Source organism: Tripterygium wilfordii, chromosome 5 (genome assembly GCF_013401445.1).
Source record: "Tripterygium wilfordii isolate XIE 37 chromosome 5, ASM1340144v1, whole genome shotgun sequence".
NCBI lineage: Eukaryota > Viridiplantae > Streptophyta > Magnoliopsida > Celastrales > Celastraceae > Tripterygium > Tripterygium wilfordii.
In genome coordinates this window covers 11,180,312-11,195,886 of record NC_052236.1, presented here as the reverse complement: position 1 = coordinate 11,195,886, position 15,575 = coordinate 11,180,312, and the positions used below count along the sequence as shown (strand labels likewise).

Genomic DNA, 15,575 nt, shown 5'->3' with positions numbered 1-15,575 from the left:
AGGGGAACAAATAAATCAGGATTAACTAATAATTTTTGGATGAAAGAAAAACCAGTGAGATTCTTTTCCATGGTTGGTAAGAAGAAATGCTGCCCATGTTCAGATGTTCTCCTTCCATGGCACATTATCACCACTCACCAGAAACCGTGCCTATATACGCGTATACGTATACATATACATACATATGTGTATGTATAATCACATGGTATGCCCTAGGAGTGTCCACGGTTGGTCTTTGGCCTTTTTTGACACAAATTTAACTCATCGTTCGGTTGGTTATTGGAGGTTTGGTAGATTTTTTCAATTTTCAATTGTTTTTTGATCAGTCTTCACTAACATATATTTAACAATAACTGACCCAATGGTCGATTCGGTTTATCACGATTTTTTTAAGACAACCCTAGTACTATGTCCACACCCTTCAACACTCAAAAGGGTTATTAGAGGTTTGTCGTTATTCACAAAAGCTAAAGGCTACAAGACTGTGTTTGCATTGAGGGATTTGGGGGATGTGAAGAGAATAAAAATGAGTTTCATCCAAAATTTCTTGTTTGGATAGTTTTGAAAAAGATATAGTGAGGGATTTGAAAAGAATTGTAGGAATGTTTCATCAAATTTTGCTAAAATACTTCCCCAAAGTTAGGTCATTCAAAGGGAATGGAGTGCTGAATATATATTATATATAAGTTAGCATTATATTTTTTACCATTGTACGTAACACTTTAATATATAAACAATGATAAATTAATAAATTAATGGTGATAATGACCATTCTCCAAAAGGGATAATAAGTTTTGATGCATAAAAGATTATTTTACCTTTATTAATTAAACTCAAACATTAGAAAATATATATTTTTTAAATAAAAAATGTAATATGAAAATTGTATTATTAAAATGCTCATACTCACTCTTTATTTCATATCAAACATGATCATATTCACCTCACACTCATTCACTTATATGCACCACACGCTCATTTCACACTCATTCATTTACATATAATTGACGTGACTAAATTGCTCTGATCAATGGCTAGTAATTTTTTTGGTCTTCTACCCAAAGAAAAGAAAAAGAAGAAGAAGAAGAAATAATATCGAGTTATTTAATGGTGGCATAAATTATATTTATCAAAATTGATACGTTGATTTGATGGTTTTAACTTTTAACTAACAGTACTGATTTACATAACTGAAAAGTATTTATGGAAATTGAAAAACATTCGTAAGATCAATCAAATCTTCCGTCAAAATTAGTGCCTGATCTGATTGATTTGATCTAAATTATTTGATTGTATATCACTGACTCTAGATACCTATGATCCAATTTATTTTCGGCCCAACATTCTTTATTCATGCCGGCCCAATTACCAATTATTTTCGGTTGCTATTGCTATCGGTATTTTCCCGATACCAATTATTGGTTCATCGTTATTGATCGATCGATATATCAATTCTACTGGTAATGATAGTTATTGATATAGTTAAAGATTTTTTCGTGTTTAATAACGTTAACCGTTATCATAACAACTCTAAAAATCAACGGTCAAATTCTAATGATTAGTAAATGATGAGTTAGGGGACATCGTTTGATTTATATGTTACCGTTTCTTTCTCTTCCCCTTTCTCAGGTTTTCATACGAACGACAACACTATAACAAGCCAAATAAATAAATTAGAAAATCCAACACATTGCAAGGTCAAAGGAACAATTTATGAACAAACTCGGACCTGCCAAGCCTCAAGTAAAGGATTTGGGCCTCACGTTAGGCACAAAATCGAACATTCATGTGTCCAAACCTGCAAAGGATGGATTTGGGACTATACAATTTTGAAAATCTACAATTCACATATAATGATGAGAATAAATAGGCAAAATTTGAAGACGAAAAAAAAAAATGTGGTGTAATGTTGTGTATCTCCCAAACCATTAGATTAAAATTGTACATTCTCCTATTCTAAACGAATTGCGAAACTTATGGATTTGCCAATGACGTATCTGACCCTTTCGTGTATTATCTACATAAGTCACAGTTGTTGTTGCAGTTTCGCTTGCGCTTTTGTAATAATCATGTCAATGGCCACATATATATAACAGATGAGCGCCCCTACATTAGAAGTCAATGTAGTGGTCATCATAGACATTCATTCTACTCATCAAGTCCAAACACATCAATAAATATTGTCATCTCTGTGCCACAGGCCCGCACAGATTTGTTTTCTTGGATCGTTTCCGTAGTAGTTATGCTCATAAAATACATTTGTTGTTTGAGAGATGTTTTGTATTTGCTTATATGTCATTCGATTGGGTTGTGCGAATTTGAATCTGACCCGGAGTTAATGAGTCTTGACACTGCACTAGCAGATTTTTAGGTGAAGTAGCACTATCACAATTTTTGTATATAACTACTACTACCAACTCTTGTCTTGTTTGATATGCTTCCGACAACTTAGATATTTTTTTCCCCCAAGCGCGGACAACTTAGATTCCCACACCCCACTCAAAACTGCTCCAAACAATTTATTTTGTCGTTTCCTTTGGTTATGGTTTTTGTTTTGTTTTTTTCCTTTGCTCTTCGTTCTTGATTACATGACGTGGAGTGCGAGGGTATGACATGGATTTGATTCGTTAAATCTTAAAACATACTTCTGGACTTCTGGTGTTCTGTGAAGTTGCAGAAGGCCCACTGAGATAGACAGCCCAACCAATATTGGGCCTGCAATGTATCCGGGCTAAGCTAATTGGGCCATCCTCTAATCTCGTTCTTCTCGCATCACTATCTTAGGGTTTGGGCTCCGCATTGGAAGCCCAAGATATCTCTTCAAGAGTAGGCCATGGGGCATGGGCTTGGATAGGTTTGCGTATTACCGAGGCCTATAATGGGAAAGACTGGTGGGCTTAATGGATTATGGGCCTAAATATATTTTTCAAGGAAAACCTTTGAATAAGGAGGGTCGGCTTTGGCTATTTAAAAAAAAAAGAAAAAAAAGAAAAGGAGTGGGCTTTGGTAGTGATCATCCACATGAAGATAATTACTTATTGGGTTACGTCCTATAGGCTTTCTTTTGGGTAGAGGTGAGAAAAAAAATCGATTTCAAGTTGGTTATGGGTCGAATAATAATATGTGTTTATGAAATATTTTCATGTTTAGACTTTAACCCGGATTGGATTCCAGACTTACTTAATTGACCAAACCAGGATTGGTTTAAACTTGGACAGTAACCTAATCAGGGTTAAGGTTCGGACAAGTAAATCGGACAAAATTTATGTGTTTGAACCCGGACCCGGACCCGATTTTAAACCAGATAAAAATTTTGTATTTAGTCCCGGATTTCGGACATATAACTCATGTCCAAACTCGTTTTAATCCAAATTGGACAAATTCGGTTATCCAGACCAGATAGAATTTTGTCACTCCTACTTTTGGACAAACAAATTCATAGAGTTTACTTTAGACCTTGTTTATCCAGTTAAGCCTAATCTTGTTTGACTCTGTTTTTATTATTTTTTATTTTTATAAAATGAGTTGAGTCATCCAGCTTTTCTTTGGAGTTTCTCTTCGCAAGTTAAGGCCTGTTTTGGAACAAACCTATATTATACAGTAATTTTATACATTTAACTTTGTTTAGTCAATGATGGTCTTAATTTTTAACTTTAAAAAGTTCAATTGAAACTAACTTAATTTTAACCAGAGCACTGGATTCTTAATTTTTGGACCATAATGTTAGGAATCCAGATAGTTACATTCAATTTATAAGTGGTGTCCAACTCTCAAACACTTGAGTGCTCTTTTAAGGGGAAAAAAAAAGAAGAAGCAAATATGGGACAATACCTCAAGAGTTGTTGGACCCGACCTTTCTCTTCTATCCATTCTTCAAATTATAACATGATATCGGAGCATTTGCTAGATTCTCAAGACCTCTAACAGATGACGTTTGGGGCACCTGTGGCCTCTCGGTGGTGAGAGGTACCACATGATGGACCCTAACCCGTCTAGTCCACTTGTTGAGCCTCGTATGAGCGCACAAATGAGGAGGAGTGTTAGGAATCTCACATAAGGGTCCTTTTAGGAACAAAACCCACATGGGCCAATACTTCTAGTGTTGTTGGGCCCAACGTTTCTCCTCTACCAATTATTCAAATTATAACATATAATGGCCAAGTTAGTTCCTAAACCCATGGGTACTAGTTTCGAAACTTCTCGGCTCTCGCTAATACTTTGGGGCCACACTCCATGATAAAATGCCAGCAACTTACCTTGATCCCGTTTAGAGAACTTCTAAGGGTGCAGTGTACGGGTTGAGGGATTTATTCCACCAAGGTGGGCCCAAAGGGTTCTACATTGGCGTGTGGAGAACTTCTAAGGATCCCATGTAGAGAACTTCTAAGGGTGCAATGTATGGGTTTAGGGATTTATTCCAAAGGGTCCTACATTGGCGTGTGGAGAACTTCTAAGGATCCCGTGTAGAGAACTTCTAAGGGTACAATGTACGGGTTTAGGGATTTATTCCACCAGGGTGGGTCCAAAGGATCCTACATTGGCGTGTAGAGAACTTCTAAGGATTCTCGTGTAGAGAACTTCTATTACCTTGATCCCGTGTAGAGAACTTCTAAGGGTGCAATGTATCGGTTTAGGGATTTATTCCACCAAGGTGGGTCCATAGGGTCCTACATTGACTTGTAGAGAACTTCCAAGGATCCCGTGTAGAGAACTTCAAAGGGTGCAGTGTACGGGTTTAGGGATTTATTCCACCACGGTAAATCCAAAGGGTCCTACATTGGAGGCTTGGAGCGATTCTCACGATATTAAAAAACAAACAAACGAAGAGGGTTGGCAAACGGCTGGAATCTTTCTCCTGTACCGTTCCTGGAAATTAAGCTATAAATGTTCTATAATGATTGTAAGAACAAAAGTAAAATGATTTACACAAAATTAAGGAAAAAAAGTGTGCCAAAAATAACAAATATCCTCTTAAACATCAATCCCAAATATCATTTACACAGAGGGGTTTACATTACATATTTGGATCACTTGAGCTATTGCAGTGAAATAAATTGAGTATTGTCTTAACCCTTGTAATCTTAGTTGCAGATGTGAAATCAAAACAGAGAAGACAGAGATTTAGAAGGAGAAGAAGAACAAGGAGAGAGACAGAGAGATGTCTTGTATTTCATTACTTGAGTGCCAATGACTCATGTGTACAATATATAGACTAATGTACAACGGTCATAAACACATAAAATGAAATATATAATTTTGTCAGGTGATGATGGAAGTCCAAACGGCTATGTCTTGGTTTTAATGAACTGGGCATGTACTCATATTCTAACATGCAGCATTGCCAACATTTTCTTGGAAAATAATGTACACAAGCAAGGCTAAGGACTTCACAGATTCTTGAAGGGAGAAATCTTGATAACCAAACCAGGGAAAACATCATCAGGGTCATGAATATGTGGATTCTCTTCAACAATAAAAGGATCCCCACATTTCTCACTAATACTCTGCAAAGTCTCTCCTTCACCAACCACGTAAATCTCGTCGCAAGGCCTGTTCACATTCATCTGCTGATGATTCATGGCTGTGATGAACTCACTTTCACTTGATTCACAGAAGCTCAAAACCAACATTGCTGCCACAAACAATGCACAGTGCCAAGAAATCCTCTCTGCCATGGCAGTTGATGAAGAAGCAGACACCATTAGTATTACCACAACAAGAAACTCAACTGATTCTAATGTATGTTTCTTTCAGGTTTCTTGCAAGGCCAATTTATGTAAGTCCTAAAGTGAGAAAAAAGGTTGCTTTCTTGTAGCACACGGCTCAGTGGGGTAGGCGCCACAAGCCTTTGTAGTGTGAAGGTTAATGGTGCGAGCTACCGAGTGGCGGTGAGTCTAAATCTCGTCCCGTATCACCCAATATAAGATGTGAAGTACAAAATATAATACGTCAAATTTCGAAACTAGTATGTTTTTCCTGAGCTCAAACATAGTATGAACTGGTGGTACTGAGTCTGAGAAGACAAAACCGTACGGGTCAGTATGGGCCGTTACATCTGTTCTTAGCTGGTTGGAGTGGGTATGTGGCGGGAGTTGAAGGGGTTATTCCTTCAGTGTGTTAGGTAAATGTCAATGAAAAAGAAAAGTCAAAATCAATATGAGATAAAAGAGTTGGTTTATCTGTTTTTCTTAAATGGGTTTGGTTTTCAGCTTTTGACTGGCTTCCTTCTATGACTATATATATATATATATATATATGCATGAAGAGTAGTTGTATTTGAATTTATAATTATTGTGTAATAATGGTTGTATAGCCTCTTAAAATGTTAGCTCTTACAACACAATCACTGTATCATCATCATTTCGGGTTTATTGCTTGCATGTGTAGTTGAATTGTGGTTGATTATTTCTCCGGACTTAAGAATTAAAGGCGCCTGAGTCCTGGAATACGAAACTAATTGGGATGTTTTTCAGGGGTTCCCTGGTTCCGTAGGCCTTGCAGCCCATTTCTAGGAGGCTTCGGACCACTTATCTGCACGGGTTTTGGCTCGATTTAAAGCGCCTGTGGAGGTGAAGCCCAGGATTAAAAAATGACCCAGGGATCAAAAAGTGACCGTTGGATTGAGGCCTACCCGGTCACCAAAAAAAAACAGTGTAGTTCATTTGTCTATTAAGAACAACGAGTCATTTGTCTATTAAGAACAACGAGTATTGTAGATGAATCAATATTTTACTAGCCATCAGTATGTGTTATGTTGAGTTAAGGGGCCCAGTAGTAGAAGTCACCATAGTTTCCCTACAATTTTAATCACAACAGTAGCTAGCTCTCTCTATCGAAGATCCCCATCAGTAGAAGTCACTGTAGTTTCTCTGTAATTTAAATCACAGAAGTCCAGTCTGTTTACCAGTATGGGATCCTCATAATTTTTTGAATTTGGTAAACCGATTGGACGTTTGTGATGGCTATTGCAATGACTTCTAGTGAAAGGGCTCTCGTCCGCGCTTGGTCATGCATAGCAAACTCTGTTTTGATGCCAGATATAAATTTTGAAGGCATGGGTTTGATACTTGGTAGTAATTGGAGGATCTGGGTAAGTAAAGTAGATATGAACTGTATCTGCATTTTTGTATGCTCACATGGTTTCGGTTATTTTCTCTGCATAATATGATGGGAAGCTTGGACCAATTGGTAATGCCAAATGATCACGTAATTGACTGCTACTCCAACAGGCTGGCTATGAAGGATTCCAAAACTGCGTACCAATAATACATGAAAGAAATTAAATCAAGTAAGAGTGAGTGCAAGTTATATGCAATTATGCAAAACCAGTGCTACGAATCGAGGTTAATATGATCAAACACAATCATGTCTTCGCATAGAGTGTCTTTCACAGCTAAGAGGAAGATGCGATGTTTGTTGATGTACATGCAGTGTATATACATATAGACGTGCAAAATCAGACCGTATCAAATGGTCGAACTAAAGATTTGGAAGTTGTTGGGGAATTACCCTAAGGATCCTATCTATAGAACTATCAATAAACCAAGAGAAATTGAACTTGAGATAACACAATCAGCAACACACAAGATTTACGTGGAAAACTCCAAACCGGAGAAAAAAACCTCGGGTGTTGTCAGTGACAACCAGAGAAACTTTCACTATATGAAATTGTTACAATCATATTCTCAGTGTCATTTCTTTACCCAAGAACCCTAGAGATTTTCCATAACCCCAATTCAGCCTATCCCCTCTCAAATTCTAAATTTTAAACTTTCACACCCTTAAACTCATATTCGAACCCCCAAGAGATACGTCGAGAGATAAACCACAAGGATTCCCCCACCCTTACTCTCTCTCTCCCCCTCTCTCTCTTAGCCGCCTCTTTAAACCTAGAGAAACAAATAATAAGAATTAGGGTTAAGTAAACCTAAAAACAAACCTACTATTTATAAGCTTATACAAAACATAATGCTAGTTAAACTCGAATTATTAATCTAACTATCTAAGTAGAGTATAATTTTATTGATCAATTCCAACAGAAGTAACCGTTATGTCCCTGCCCAGGAGAAAGAGTGAGCTAAGGGATCCTTGAGGTCTACCTCGGGGGATGCTCCAACCCTCTTGTCAGTTCAATGGATCATAAGACTATGTAGATTGCTCGGTGTAAAAAGTTCTCTCTTTAGTTAATAATGAAGAGTGAGATTGGAAGAGACATTTACTGGGTGGAGGTCCATTTTATATGAATTTGGAATAAATGATTTCTCTCGATTGTGGGCGAGATATCCAGAGATGAGTTCTTTCTTGTGGCTTCAAACAAATTTGGAATAACTGTGATCGAAAAACAAAAAATGCAAGAATGCCTATCGGTTTATTTCAGTAACCATTCTCAACAGATCATTAACAAAAAAAAAAAAAAAGAAGCAACAGCAAAGATCATGCATTTGAATTTACCCATAAATCATAATCTTTTCTCATTGAATTGCTGACAACTTTTATCATCAGTTATTTGAATGTTCATACACATTTATGCAGACCGTGATACTATTGTGCGACCCGTAACGATCCTCCATATCCAAGAATTGGCCAGTCACAACAACAATGAAAAATGGTCACAAGAAATTATCATTTGAAATCAAAGGCAACCAGTCCTTCATTTTTGGTTTCTGGCAATTTTGGAAGGAGGTCAAATTCCCCCAGCTTTTATGCTTTCATCAACAGTTTTCTTGTATAATTAAGAACTTCATCGACATCGACAGTCCAGGCTACTGAAAGAGGAGAATAACCAGTCCATGGGTTACTTCCATTCCATCTGTGTATCAAATTGCAGCAGCATATAATTTAGTAAGAATGCTAGGAAAACAGTTGAAATGCACAAATTATCCAGATTTTTCACATACTTCTTCAGTCCTTGGTCCATAAGCGTGTGGCCCTCACAGATTCCCTGTGTCTCAACCCTGACAATACCCTTCTTGTACGTGAAGAGATCAGGCCGAACTAGTGCCACAAAACTAACAGGGTCGTGAAGGAAAATTCCTGCAACCAAATTTCAAAAAATTAGTCCACTTAAAAATACCCTGTAGTGTCACACTTGCAGAGCTTTCATAGGATTTTTTTAACAGACATACAGCAATATTAGAGAGCAATTGTAGTTTGAATTCATCTTTGCCATCACAATTGGCCTAGTCTTAGGAAAGATGCCTTCTCTTTCCTCAAATATTCTTTCACTTCTTTTATATGTTCATCTATATATATAAAAGTAAGAAAGGTAAACAACTCTAGTCCACAAGCCTCCCGCAATGAGCGGGGTCGGGGATGTGCATGATATACATAGACCTAATGCCCACATAATAGGTGGAGAGGTTGTTTTCAGGAATTGAACTACAACCTTTAGATTGTAGTCAGGTACAAACAGCGGTAAAAGGACCTCTACGCTCATATTTAGTTGTACCCCTGAGTGTGCAAGTATTTCTCCCCTCCCACTCACTGATAAAAAAATAAAGAAAAGCTTAGAAAATTACCATAGACACCATCAGACTCCACATGCCAATCCCTATAGAATTGGCACATATCACATAAAAGTTGAGCATATTTTCCTTTCGATTGCCGCAATTCAAGAAGATCATCATCTAACATATAAGATGATGGTTAGTGTCAGAGAAATTTGATTTCCACAACACAAGAGGATAGAAGCTTGACCAACAGCAAAGTTAAGCAGACAAGAATACCTGTTAGCTTAACTTGGGTTGTAATGTTAATTCCAACAACAACGATATTTGCCCCCGAAGTGAAGACCACGTCTGCTGCTTCTGGGTCTCCATAGATCTGCAATTATGACGCACAATTGTATCTCCCGTCAGTTGGTTGTTATAACATGGTTACCCACTAGGTGCATCATGCATTACATTAAGCCTGTGTAGGCAAATAATTGACATGAGGTTTTCAATAAGCAGAACTGGAGCACGCTTCAAACTCATACACTTGCAGCACATTGAGCAACTGACTTGCCAAAACGTGGGTTCCAACTATACCAGTAAACACGAAATTACACATACATTTGCTTCTGCTGCAGGATTTACATTTCCCAATGCAAAGAAAGCACCACCAAGTACTACAATCTTTTTCACCTTGCTCGCAAAGGAAGAGTCTCTTTTGATCGCCTGACATTAAAACATATTAGGATTGGAATTACGAGTCTGATGTCATTATGTCACAGATCGGAAGGTAAACAAACTTAAAGAAAAGAATCATACGACTTACCAAAGCTAAGTTTGTTAAAGGTCCAAGAGCAAGTATAGACACTTCACCAGGATATTCACTGACCTTCTCGGTCAAAAACTCAGAAGCACTCTTCTCAGATTTTTTTGCCTTTGGAGAAGGCAAAGATATGTTCCCCAATCCATCAGAACCATGAACAAAGTCGGCAACACGGGGCCTACCTCCCTTTTCCAGAAAAAAAAAATGAAAAAATAGTGAGCTAATCAAACCAACATAGGTGATCTACAAGTCAAGTAACTGGGTCACACAACTATTTGCCTAAAAGTTGCATGATCAATAAGGTACCATAATTGTAATAAGCAGACAACAGAAGGCACAAACATGTTCAAAGTAATTAAACAATAAAACATACTGTCCTTTAAAAAGTTACCTTCAGTGGCTCAGGGCTGCCCTCTGCCACAGGAACACCTGGATGCCCTGCAATCTCACACTGTCCTTTGGCACATTAAAAACATTATTGATCATGAAAAGGTTCAAAAGACATGGTGAACAGGAAAATTTACACCAAATGGAATTCAATTGACACAAATACATACCAAAAGCAAGGCATTACGAGTGGCATCTTCGGTGGTCACATTACCAAATATGGTTGTCAAGCCTAAGACTTCCAACTCTGGTGTTTGAAATGCCATTAGGATCGCCATGCTATCATCTATTAGTGATAAAGATTTGCATTTTGTTAAACATGAAAACCAGGTTTTTAAACGGAGGCCACATAACACTTGCAACACTAATTTCATGATTAAATTACGACAAAATGCCAGATAAGAACCTCTTCCTTTGCAGGGAGAAAACAACATCCAGAAACTACTGCCTAATCATAATTGAACATCAAATAACATTAAGAACTCAACGGCACTTTTTGTTTTTGTTAAGTAACATTGTGAAAGAATGCCTGATAAGAGGATGGTATCCTTGTTACATTGCAATTGAAGAATGTAGTTAGGTACATTTGAATCCAACTATTATGATCATTACTTTCTCTTCTTACATCACAAATTCATGTTACGGGTTCAATGCGCATCTCCCTTATGATAAATCTCCATAACAAAACAGGTGAATTTAGTCCTCTTCCTACAGTACTAGAATGGGAAATAGTTGAGACAAATTAGAAGGGGGAAAAACACCATTTACGACTCAGGAATTTATATATATATATCTATATATATATATATATTAAAAGAAGTTTGAAACTGAGCTAATGATTGTCTTTATTTTCTCCTTTTGCATTCAATTTGACAACGACAATCTCAGCAATAAAAATGCAGACCATCATCTTTCAGTTCCCAATCGGAGATGAAGAAACAAGGTTGTTAACGCAAATAAACTATTTCACTTCAACTACAATTGATTTCCCTTTGGAAATTAGACAAAACAATACAATACTCATTTTTTTCAGGGTCTTTTTGTCAGGTTTAAGAGTTTATGTAACAGTAAACCTTAGACTTGGGAGAATGATCTATCTTTATTGAATGAAGAAGATGGCTATATAATAGCCTTGCAAATACATGAACAGGAAAATACTCAAAGTAACAACCCGTGGTTAACAAAGTGGACAAATTCAGACCTAGAAGAGATCCCTAATAAACAGGGACTTATTGACTAAACCATAACAGACTAAAACACTAACTCTTAACACTTTTCTCCTTAATTTTGTCAGAAACCAAACAGAGCAAATAAACTTAAACCTAAACAAAAGGGACACAAATCAAAGCTTGAATCAAAGAAAACCAGGAAATCAAAGGAATTTAACAATAAACCATTAACCCTACCGATCAACGACATACCAAAACAATGTACTGCCTAAAGCATTACGAATTAGCAAGCAATTGATACAATATATTAAGAAAAATGCGGAAATAAGGGATTACATTAAACTATCAGGCTCAGTCAACCATGAACGCGAAGTTTCCCACGAGATATTGAGAGAGAGAAAAAACTTCTGTTTCCCTCCCACTTCCCACATGTATCCACGAAAACAAACAATCCCAACGAAAAAGAAAAAAAAAACAACGAAACTCACCGATTCCAGGGTCGGTATCGATAATGAGCTTCTCAGGCTTCGCAGATGCGCCCAATACGCCGTCGACTTGGCCGTTAATTTCCGCCATCGCACCATTCATATTTAAAGAACACGGTCCAAAAACAATCAAATCAATTATAAATATAATAAAAGACGATCACTGATTATACAAGACAGTTGATATTACAGACGAATGGTGGGGGTGTATATACACACACATATATATATTCTTAGGGTTTCGTCTGGTTCAATGGGGCGTGGGAGGCTGACTGTGATCCGAGCTGCCTCCGTAAGCCAAAAAAGTCTCTTTTTTCTTTATGTGTTCTTGTTGTTGACAACGATTCCGATCTACTCAAGGTCGGAGAGGAAAAGGTTGGCTGACACGTGGTATATTCTGAATGGATCTGAATCATCATCTACGTAATGTCCGCGTCTTTTGTATAGGCGTATAGAAATTGACTACAACTTACCTTTTTTTCTAAAAAAAAAACTTCTAATCTACCGATAATATAATTGCCACCTCATGTGATGTGATAACGCGTATGAACAATTTTGAAAGGGTGGTCTTTTTCTTTTGTAGGTAAGGCCGAACAATATGGGCGGATCTAGAAAATAGATTTAGGGGGCTTGGTCGGTGACGGAAATAAGAATTTATAATGGGGAATCAACGGTTGGTGGGGTTATGGGGCAGCATTCTGAAAATTATTTTAGATTTATTTGTTGAAAAGTGATTGGAATAAGCAAATATATATAGAGTAATATTACAGATCCCGAAAATACGACCATCCATTTTAACCCAAATATATGTGACATGTGATTGGACAAGTCTTTGTTGATGATGCCTAGAGATCGTGCCTGGTCGCATTTGTGAACTTGAACCAAGTGATATTCCCGTCATCCCGATTCCCTGCATTCCTTGCACCAGTGGTCCAACCTAAACATAGAAACATAATTCAATAAACAAACAAACAAAAACACACCATACAAAAAATATCCAATGTAAATTTCAGTAATCAATACCCAGTTCTCCTATTTATTTATTTAAGGGTTAAATACCTAAATGGCCTATGTACTTTCGAAAAAGGGTTAATCAAGTCCTATGTTGTTTAGGGCTAAACAAATTACTCCAACTTCGTTGGCTTGGCGGAGTAAGTATTGGTAAAGATTGATGGTTTAAGTTATATGTGCCTTCATTTTCAATTTATTCTTCTCCATTATTCGAATCAAGAACAATAATCATTTTGAAAGAGAACAAGGAGATGGGGTAGTGGAGCATAGAAGGAATAGTAAGCAAAGGCGGTTGCTGGCAGAGATGGAGATCCGGAGAAGAAAAATGTTTTTTTGATCAATTTGTTCAAAGTTCGTGGACTTAATTGACCTATTATATGAAGTATAAGGACATTTATTCTCTTAAAATGACATTTTTAAGGGGTTATTCTTATTTCATTTTTTGATATAAATTTAATCGATTTATTGATAAGTTATTTTTCGTTAACCGATTACCGATTGATTTTTTCCTGTCAATTATTTAATGTGAATTTGTTTAAAAATAACCGAACCGATTATAATTTTTAATATTTTGACAATTTACAAACTGTTCACCTTTTTGTCTCGTCTCTCCAGCGGTCCAGCCTGTCTTCAATATATTCCTTCTATTTTTTTTTTTAAATTTCCAGAACAGAAAAAATAAATTTAACACAATAATTTTCTATGATTACGTTTCGACCCTTTTCGCCGTTCCTTCCATCTCTCTTTTTTTATATTCCTTTCTGACCTTCCCTGATAATTCTTCCTTGATTTAAGATTCTTCTTCGTTTAATGCTCTTTCTTTGTGTCAGACTTTCCTGATTTCTTCTTCAAACAGGTATTTCTCCCCATACTGCGCTTTCTTTGGTCTTGGTCTTGAATAGATAATGTTTTGAATTTATGGTAATATTCATTTATACGCTGTTTGGTTGCTGAGAATACGGAAGAAAATGAAACGGAAACGTATCCTTGCCTAACAATTTCCGTGATTACCGTTTTTCATCTCTTGTGCTGTCAGATCTTGTTTCATGAATTTATCCTCTGTTTACGTGAAATTTGAAAATTAATTTGATCACTGTGGACTGATTTTTCTTTCGTAATTTGGAAATTCTCGCGTCTGTGATGTGTTCATGTGAATCTCATAGATTAATTGGTTCTTCAGGAAACTTGAAGACGAGATCTTGCGAGGAAACTGAATTTTAGCGCTCGAAAAATACAGATCCGAGGTTAATCATGGCGGAAGAGCACAGATGCGAAGCACCGGAAGGGCACCGTCTATGCGCCAACAACTGCGGCTTCTTTGGCAGCCCAGCCACGATGAACATGTGCTCCAAATGCTACAGAGACTATTGCCTTAAGGAGCATCAACAAGCCTCCATCAAAGCCTCCCTTTCTGCTTCCTCTCCTTCCTTCTCTCTCTCATCAGCAGCCGAGTCCTTCTCATCTCTCACCCAACCGGAGATCACTGGAGATGTACAGAACACGGTGGCGGAGATAGCTACGGCGATGGGGACGGTGCAGCAGCCTAGTCGGTGTTCGTTGTGCAGAAAACGGGTCGGTTTGACCGGGTTCAAGTGTCGGTGTGGCACCACGTATTGTGGGACCCACAGGTACCCGGAGAAACACGATTGCACGTTCGATTACAGGACGGCTGGTAGAGAAGAGATTGCGAGGGCTAATCCGCTGGTCAAAGGTGAAAAACTCGAGAAGATCTAGACTATTGATGGCCTCAATCAGGACCGTGCAAAAACCAAATATCACGTATTTGAACGCAGATTGATGTTCTGTTGATGACTACCGTTGATCAGGGCCGTTCATCTTGCATTGATGTTTATAAACATATTGCTTTTTTAAGTTGTTAATTTGATGTGGGTTTTACTGTTTTTGTAAAAAAATGAAACAAAAAAAGTCGTTTTCTTGGTGGAGTTGAAAGGTGAGTGCTGGTTTGGTTGGTTCCGTGTAGATTCTTCCTAAGCTTGGACCTTTTGTCCGAGTTGTAATGCTTCATCCAGTCACATATTTGATATTTATTGAAATGCTTCTCTATCATATAAGCGAAAAGGTGGAAAAGTTGGGGTTTCTTTCTCTTGAATCAAAAGGACCTTTTCCTTCTGATTTGGAGGATTCGATTGGTTGGAGGTGTTTGACAAGTTTCTATTCCATTTAGAGTAATGGTACATCAACCTAAAGGAGGATACCTCATAATACCATAAATCTATATGGGATTAGAGCTCACAACTTTTGAGGAAGA

At 37.4% G+C, this 15,575-nt stretch overlaps 3 protein-coding genes across 3 annotated transcripts; 1 reads left to right on the top strand and 2 right to left on the bottom strand.

Annotated features, from left to right (window-relative positions):
* Positions 1 to 4,957: 4,957 nt before the first annotated feature.
* Positions 4,958 to 5,716, bottom strand: LOC119998092. The gene has a single exon (XM_038845299.1). It carries the CDS (start codon positions 5,700 to 5,702, stop codon positions 5,388 to 5,390), a length of 315 nt encoding a protein of 104 aa, XP_038701227.1. The 5' UTR covers positions 5,703 to 5,716; the 3' UTR covers positions 4,958 to 5,387.
* Positions 5,717 to 8,419: 2,703 nt separating this feature from the next.
* Positions 8,420 to 12,685, bottom strand: LOC119999036 (uridine nucleosidase 1-like). The gene is made up of 9 exons (XM_038846529.1): positions 12,299 to 12,685; positions 10,812 to 10,927; positions 10,646 to 10,705; positions 10,258 to 10,440; positions 10,053 to 10,157; positions 9,726 to 9,822; positions 9,519 to 9,626; positions 8,898 to 9,033; positions 8,420 to 8,809 (listed from the first exon to the last, which is right to left on the bottom strand). The coding sequence occupies exons 1-9, from the start codon at positions 12,396 to 12,398 to the stop codon at positions 8,701 to 8,703; spliced, it is 1,014 nt and encodes a 337-aa protein (XP_038702457.1). The 5' UTR covers positions 12,399 to 12,685; the 3' UTR covers positions 8,420 to 8,700.
* Positions 12,686 to 14,001: 1,316 nt separating this feature from the next.
* LOC119998117 (zinc finger A20 and AN1 domain-containing stress-associated protein 4-like) lies at positions 14,002 to 15,378 on the top strand. The gene is made up of 2 exons (XM_038845341.1): positions 14,002 to 14,162; positions 14,487 to 15,378. The coding sequence occupies exon 2, from the start codon at positions 14,558 to 14,560 to the stop codon at positions 15,038 to 15,040; it is 483 nt and encodes a 160-aa protein (XP_038701269.1). The 5' UTR covers positions 14,002 to 14,162; positions 14,487 to 14,557; the 3' UTR covers positions 15,041 to 15,378.
* The last annotated feature ends 197 nt before the right edge of the window (positions 15,379 to 15,575 follow it).

Bases quoted from the DNA above. Each gene is read 5' to 3' on its own strand.
- LOC119998117 (XM_038845341.1), top strand. From the start codon at position 14,558: ATGGCGGAAGAGCACAGATGCGAAGCACCGGAAGGGCACCGTCTATGC.
- LOC119998092 (XM_038845299.1), bottom strand. From the start codon at position 5,702: ATGGTGTCTGCTTCTTCATCAACTGCCATGGCAGAGAGGATTTCTTGG.
- LOC119999036 (XM_038846529.1), bottom strand. From the start codon at position 12,398: ATGAATGGTGCGATGGCGGAAATTAACGGCCAAGTCGACGGCGTATTG. The intron at 10,441-10,645 runs GTAACTTTTTAA...TTTCTGGAAAAG, and splicing joins GCAGCCCTGAGCCACTGAAG to GGAGGTAGGCCCCGTGTTGC. The intron at 9,627-9,725 runs GTATTCTTGTCT...CTTATATGTTAG, and splicing joins AACCCAAGTTAAGCTAACAG to ATGATGATCTTCTTGAATTG.